Source organism: Sinocyclocheilus rhinocerous, unplaced genomic scaffold (genome assembly GCF_001515625.1).
Source record: "Sinocyclocheilus rhinocerous isolate Xijiao unplaced genomic scaffold, SAMN03320098_v1.1 scaffold3063, whole genome shotgun sequence".
Lineage (NCBI taxonomy): Eukaryota > Metazoa > Chordata > Actinopteri > Cypriniformes > Cyprinidae > Sinocyclocheilus > Sinocyclocheilus rhinocerous.
Window position 1 is genome coordinate 291,603 of NW_015640469.1, and position 7,974 is coordinate 299,576.

Sequence of the window (7,974 nt, forward strand, 5' to 3'; positions counted from 1 at the left end):
GCGCGCTCAAGGAAGTTGGACATAGTGTTGTATTATAGGTAAAAAATGATATAAATACTGTTCGGTTTCTCGCACAAACCGATCGTTTCGTGTCTTAGGACATCAGTGTGTCGTCACGAGCCGCAGGGTTTAATTTTGATTTGTCTGTGCATGTTTTTTTTTACTCTCATAGATTTTGTTACCATTGCCATGCATTATACGACTGATAGACTGCAACAGTTGGAGTTAAAAATCATCATTTGTGTTCTACTGAAGAAACAAAGTCACCTACATCTTGGATGCCCTGGGGGTAAGCAGATAAACATCAAATTTTCATTTTTGGGTGAACTATCCCTTTAAGACCAAACACCTCATCTTATTTCCGTTTAGCTGCACATATGACCTTTGCACTCTTGAAAGAGACTAGACTTTATATTACTCACTAAGTTTTCACCAAGTTATATTTTTCACCAAATTACTTTTTTAATACGTTATATAGAAAATATTATCACAATTATTGACAATTAATGAATTAAACCATTAATCTTACCAGTGTTTTTTTTTCACTAAATGTTTTTTTAAATATCAGCTGTTGTTGACAAAAGTATAAGGGGACACAACTGTAAACCCTTATGAACTATTTTTATTTTATTACAATGAACTTTATCCTTCTCACATGTCATAGCAGAATTTATTATTTTATTTTATTTTATTTTATTTTATTTTAGTTTAGTTTAGTTTATTTTAGTTTATTTTATTTTAGTTTAGTTTAGTTCAAATGCTTTTGGGAATCAAATGCAGTGTTTTTCCCTCATCTCCACTGCAAACAAGTGTGGCTGTTCAAACTGTTTTTTAAGCCCTGTACTATATATGACAATAAAAAAAAATAAAAAAATCAACTAATATATATTAGCTGATTTTTTTATTGTAAAATATATAAAATATATTATATATAATTTTACATTTCTAAGTATAACATTAATCCAATTAATATTATTAATATTATATTTTAATCTACACTCTAGGTTACGTCTGACCCAGGATCTGAGTAATACAAAAACTACCCAAACATTGGGTTGTGATGTCTGACCCAGGAGCTGGCTAACACAAAAACTACCCAAACACTGAAAAAATAACCCAAATAAATAACCCAGGATTTTTTAGAGTGTATATAAAGTATTGAGTTTTTAGGGATTTAAGAGGTAATGAATGAGTGATAATGTAATAGTTTGAATGAAATAATGTATTTCAACACAGATTAATTTCAAAGTGAAAATGTTGCTGTTTTTAAAATATATATTTAAAAAATGGTTTTGTCCTATATCTCAATAATCAGTTGAAAAATTGTGTAGCTTATCCTTGATAATCAGTTGAACGGAGAACTTGGATCTTGGACTACTCAGAGGACCACAAAAAACATATTTTGAATCATAATGACATATAATAATTCATGAATGAAAATCATCTGAGTGTGATGGGGTGATTTGGGGTAGCTGAGTCTGGTTTAGTTTGATGGAGGGTGAATGAGAGGGTGTGTTTACCAAGTGCTTGGTACAAATGAATGAGTGATGGTGGAGGTGAAAGTTGTGTGAAATGGTGTGGAAACATCAAATTGAAAGAGCACATTCTTGGTGAAAGATGGTTGCAATACTCCAGAACAGATAAAACGGTGTTTAATGGCTACATGTGGTGAAGGCTCACTGGAACCGTGTGGAGAGCTGCAGACAGGGTTGAATGGAGGCTTCACAGTAGATGACTGTGGAAATGGTGCATTCTGGTGCAGGCGAGAGAGTGAAATGAAGCTTGCTTAAATTGTGTGGCATGGTGAAAGTTTGATGTACTTAATTTGGCTCTGTTGTGTCTAATGCCTTTTTCCCTCCCTTTCTGTCTCGCTTTAGGAAATGGCTATGGAAACCACCGTAACTCTCCAGGACTTCTGGTGTCCTCCGGAGGCATGAACAAGAGCATGCAGGCCAAGTCGCCTCCACCGGTGAACCTGGGGATGAACAGCCGTAAACCTGACCTACGGGTCCTCATCCCACCCGGGGCCAAGAACAACATGCCCTCTATTGTAAGTTCATCACAGTGTGTTGTATTGAATTTTACCAAGAGCCCTGATGGTACCACATCCATAAAACCATGCACCTCAGTTCCTTCATAATCCTCTGTGGTTCTCCTCTCCTTTCTTCTCATTTCCTCTCCAGTAGTTTCATAAGCTGAAAAGCACAGGTTAGAATCCATCATAATTAGTCTCCTCAGCTTTGATCTTGTTTAGTAAAGCGCTCACCTGTAGGTCCACGTAGTGTCATAGGCGGCCATCAGCTTCACTCACAGCCAATGACACTAATTCTGGATTTATCACCCTCCCTTTACTGCCATCAGTCTGAGGATATTGACCTTCTATTGGTAAGTGACACTGTCACTCAAACCTGTTACACAGGCTAATAGACCCGAAGGCCATTTTTCATCCTCATACGCATAAAAAACTACTAGTTGTTCAGCTTATTGTTCTTATGCCAATAATGCCCATGTTGACCTGTAAACATGCTTAAATGCAATTTCCTAAGTCGTATTAGTGAATAAGGAAAATGTTCACAATCAAGCTCCAGAGTGACATCTAGTGGCAACATGAGTCTCGTTTTCTGGTCTCATTGACCTCTCTATCTCCACCTCTGCTTTTCACTGCTTTTCTTAATCTCTGTCACATTGTTCAGTCATCATGCCAGCACGACAAAAGAGGAAAAAACACCTCCAACCCCTCTGTTGCTGGTTCTGTTGCCTTGGAGACCTTGAGTTTCTATAGCGACCAAGTGCCCTGTGAGGGATTGTAAATCATAGGTTGAGAGGGTTCAGTGGTGCTTCATGTCAAGTGATTATTTCTTCGCTCATTATTTTGGTGGGGTGGTGGTGCTCACTCAGTTGTTTGATGAAGATACAGGTATGTTGACGTGACAAGTCATCTGTATGTGTTCCTCTGCTCTCTTCCTCTTCTTATAGAATCAGAGAATAAACAACTCTCAGTCTGCGCAGTCACTGGCTACCCCCGTGGTTTCTGTAGCGACGCCCACTCTACCAGGACAGGGAATGGGCGGCTACCCATCAGCCATTTCCACCTCATATGGTACTGGTATGTAGAACTTGACCTCTCAAAATACTATATTCACAGACACTGATTATGAATATACGTTGTACTATATACACATTTCACATCTTAAGTAGAATATTTCAAATGCTGTTTCCTATAGAGGAATACATTTTACTTTTTATAGTTATATAATTAAATTTAGTCACTTTAATGTTTATTAAAAAGTTTTTTTTTAAATTATTATACAAATAATAAATTAATATTATATAACATAATATAATTACTGCTATAATTACAATCTATAATACTGTTCAGTGATCTGTTACTAATGATCTATTATTAAATTCGCATAATTAGCATAAAGAATGAATGCAATTTAAAGGGGTCATGAACGGAGAAATCAAAATTCCCATTATCTTTTGACATATAAGAGGTCATTGTACTATAAAAACATCCTGTAAGTTTCAGAATTCAAAACTTTTTAATCAGTCTAAAAACAGCTTATGTTGAAGCCAATCTGCCAAAACGACAGGTTATGGAATGTGCCACTTTATGACATATTTATGCGTTTTTAACCTAAATCACAGCAGCGTCTATCTCTGAAGGATGTAGGCTGTCAAACATACACAACTGTTAGCCAATCATAGCAGTGGGCGTTTACTTCTGAGTCTACAATCCACCACACCTATTCAAACAGAGTGTTCTGATGAGGGGTCAAAACAGGACAGAAAATAGCCTATTACTTCTAAATTATGATGTTTTTTGATGTAAAAATCTTGATCACATTATAAGTGGACCTCAGAGAACAGTACAAAATAATAAATGTATTTTTTAATGTATATATTACTTTATTAAACCCAGACTAAATGAATGCAGAATCTCTATGCAGAATTGATTTATTGTCTATTATGCATGTAAAAGAGAAATGATAGTAAAAGAAACAGAAATCTTGGGCTTTTCAAGCCTAAGCTATGAAATTTGAGGCAGTGAACCTTACTTCGCTTAATCATTCTCTCTCTCTCTCTCTCTCTTTGAAATGTGTATTTCTAAGTATAACAATATTGCAATATTAAATATATTACTAAATATTTAAAAAATATTTAAAAAATATTAAAATTCTTTTTTTTAATCTTTTAAATTAACATGATTGTGTATAGCTTATTAGAATTAGAACTTCTTCATTTTTCATTTATTTATTAATTTATTTGATATTAGCCTACTTCATTAAACCCAGATTAAATGAATGCAGAATCTCATTGATTTGTCTATTCTGCATGTAATAGCTCTGTCTCTCCAGCAGGCGGAGACATTGTTATCCAAATAAGCAGCATCATAGTTTAGGATGCAAATGTTAACCCCGGTCATGTGTTTTCTTTTAGAGTATTCTCTGAGCAGTGCGGACCTGTCCTCTATATCTGGCTTTAACAGTGCCAACACTCTGCATCTGGGCTCAATGAGTGGATGGCAGCAACATCAGATCCAGAACATGCAGCACTCTGCTCTCAGTCAGCTGGGGTGAGCCCAAACACACACACACACACACACACACACACTTAATACACAAATCAAACACACAACACACATTACCTATACACACTTCAAATTGCCTATTTTAATTCTTATGCACTTAATATGTGTGACTTTCTCTCAGCCTTACTGTTCTATGTCACTGTATAGAAAACTTTGAATTCATTATAAACTTTCAAAATCCTACAATAACCACATTTAAGTATTGTTAAACAAATGCAACTGATTTGATTGTATCTTTGGCACCTGTTTACAGGAGTGCACCAGCACTCGCTCCAATCCGTAACCCCTTCATTTCCTTTCCTTCCTACAGAAATTGCTCTAGCACTCACTTATGTCAGGGTTCAAATCTCTCCCTGCCCTCTACTCAAAGCCTGCACATCAAGTCCGAACCTGTTTCTCCTCCTAGAGATCGATCCAGCAGCACCACGCCTGCCGGCTACTGCCCGCTACCGTCCCACCAGCAGCAGCAGGGCTCGGGCCGCTCCCCAGCCGACAGCCTCAGCAGCTGCGGCAGCTCGCATGAAGGCAGCGACCGCGACGACCACCGTCCCGACTTCCATTCGCCGTTAGGATTGGGCCGGCCCGGCCTGGATGAGCAAGACAGCCCATCCGTCAAGCGTGTCCGCCTCTCGGAGGGGTGGGCCACATGATAAACCATGCCCCGCCTTGGACAGCCCCAACCTCGATCTTGACCTCCCCATGCGAAGCGGTTCATGCGCTTTCTGCCGTTTATGACTAGTCACAATCATTGCTCTCCCTTATTCTCTGATTTGCTGTAGAGAGGGGAGGAAGTGCTCTCAAAATTACCTGTAATTTTTATTATTATTATTATTTTATCAGAGTGTGTCTGATATACATATTGTTGTGATTGACGGGTTTTCAGGGAGGGAGGAGGAAAGGAGGACTGATACAACAGGGTTGGGGAGGGTTTAGTGGGCGGGGTTACTATGCATAACTTGTGCAGTGTGTGGAATACAATGTAAAGAATTACCATATATGCATCTATATTTACACGTTGTGTAGGTGTACATGTATGCAGAGTAACAAACCAACAAAAAGTGTCAGGTACTCTTGGATCTTCTTTAAAGTACATGCCTCAGTGATGTTCAGCCACAAGAGGAACACAGCAGAGAGCGTATCGCAGAGGTGACAGCTTAGCACTTGAGTTGTCGTACCAGTACAATATGTACAGATTCCTTTTTTTAGTGCCACTCTCTTCAGACGGCCCCTTCGCTAAATGTATGTTATGGGTGACAATGTCATGTTGCAGGTTCAACGTATTGTACATAGAGGAAAGGCTGGGACACGGGGGAAGGGTCAAGGTTGCTGATTTTAACACAAACCTAACTGTTATGCAAGAATTTCGAAGGATTGTACAGATATATGTGCAGGTTCCTTGGTTAAGTTATGGGGGAGTGGGTATTTCAGGAAAAAAACAACTGAAGGATGGAGTGGCATCGCAGAGATGAAGGACTTTAAATCAAGAGCCATATTACTTCAGTCTGATGACATTTTAATCTAGGACTTGCAGTTGTTGTTCAGTATTAAAAGAAGAAAAAGAGAAAAAAAATGTATGATACACTTGCTTATATTTTCATATCAAAAAGGAATACAATGCAAAGCATTTTTGTGGCTTTTTGTAGTTTATAAGAGCCAGAATGTGTTTTGATAGCTTTGCTTATATGAGAAATGATAGTAAAAGGACAAGAAACCTTGGGCTTTTCAACCATAAGCCATGAAATCTGAGACAGTGAACCCTTGCTTTGCTCAATGTTTTTTTTTTCTCTCTCTCTCTCTCTCTTTCTCTCTCTTTGTAGAAGTTTTGTTTTTAAACGTGTATTTCCAAGTATATTGAATAATAATATTAAGAATCTTTTTTTAAAAATCTGTGAAATTAACATGCTTGTGTATAGCTTTCTAATATATGAATATATATGATTAAAAAAAATATTTTTTTCCTCCTCCGGACTGAGTCTTTCAGGGGCAAATACATTCAGAATGATGCTTTCAAATTTAAGTCACACTCATAAATATGCCCCCTTTTTTAATAAGCACAAGATATCCACTTTGGTCTGGAATATTCACAACCTTTTAAAGTTCCCAGTGTCACATTAATCGACATTGCACTGAAGATTTTATAATATAAGACAGTACAGTCATAGATACCTCATGACTGCTTGTGTAAGCTTGTGTCATCATTTAGTGGATTGTGACTAGTTTTGTTCAGTTGATATACATATCTATCATTGTGCATTCTGTGATTCTGACAGGACATATGTTAGTCAGTTTTTTTCTACCAAAGACAAAAAAATGGTGTTATGTTTGCCGTTTGAGACCATTGTGTTTCATCACAAGTTGTTCATGCTAGTGGCTGGTACCTCTGACTCACCTTCCCAGTGCCTCAGATTACCTTTCAATGAGTTAGTCTTGTTGAGAATTGGGAACATTCTCCTATAACTAAAAAGTGTACAGTATTGTGAAAAATGCCATTGTTTGTTATATAGATTTCAGCTGTCCATGTATGACTCTCCGGTTATTTTTCTTTCTTACTTTTTCTTTTTTCTTGTTTTTAGATTGACCTTTTTTTTGGTTGATCTTTTCATTTCTCTCTCTCTTGAGTGTTGTTTCCATTAAGCATATAAATAACAAAATAAAAATGAAAAAAAAAAGCTGAAAAATTCTGTAGTAACAAATGTAGCTTGTATAAACCTACAATGGGTAAGGTTGAAAGAATTTCTTTTTTTCTAACCAGGAGAAAGAGGCTTTCAGCGGCACAAGCTGGACTTTGTCGCCACTTGAAGACAAGATGTAATTAAATTAAACCACATCTCTGTATCTCAAGGGACTTGATTCAGCTGTATGTAGTAAAAATTAATGTATGGAATAAAAATTGTTTCTCCTGCTGGGACTAAAAAAGGTATTTGTATTTTGCAGAGAATTCAGTAAAGTTACTGGCTTTCTTAGTTACACAGATGTCCTGGTGTGATTTTTATTGTGTTTTGTCCTTCAACTCGACTGCAACATATCTGTGTGAACATGTATGTATTCAGTATCTCTAAACCAAACATTTTTCCACTCAAAATGATTAATCGCAGAAGCATCAGTACAGAATTGTTATTATTATTATCATTATTATAGGCTACAGATTTTTTCAAGCTGTGGTCATTACGTGTCTTAAAATTCAGGTATACACACAAGGCTTTACCACTCATGCTGTGTAGTGTCGCACCATATAAGCTGTGGTAGTCAACAAACACTTAATTTGACTGAATAAAATATTAAATCATATCCATCATACATTCATACAACCTCTCAGAACAGAACAGGTTTTTTTTTTTTTTTTTTGAATGGTTTGAAAAAAACATTTTTTAGATCCTTTT

General features: G+C 36.8%; 1 protein-coding gene across 1 annotated transcript in view; it reads left to right on the forward strand.

Moving 5' to 3' along the window:
* Positions 1 to 6,386, forward strand: part of LOC107753177 (myocyte-specific enhancer factor 2C-like) — a 69,465-nt gene extending 63,079 nt beyond the window's left edge. Inside the window, exons 6-9 of the mRNA XM_016569299.1 lie at positions 1,873 to 2,050; positions 2,977 to 3,106; positions 4,444 to 4,579; positions 4,905 to 6,386. Coding sequence (XP_016424785.1) covers positions 1,873 to 2,050; positions 2,977 to 3,106; positions 4,444 to 4,579; positions 4,905 to 5,244 — 784 coding nt within the window. The 3' untranslated portion in view covers positions 5,245 to 6,386. The remainder of the gene's footprint in view (positions 1 to 1,872; positions 2,051 to 2,976; positions 3,107 to 4,443; positions 4,580 to 4,904) is intronic.
* The last annotated feature ends 1,588 nt before the right edge of the window (positions 6,387 to 7,974 follow it).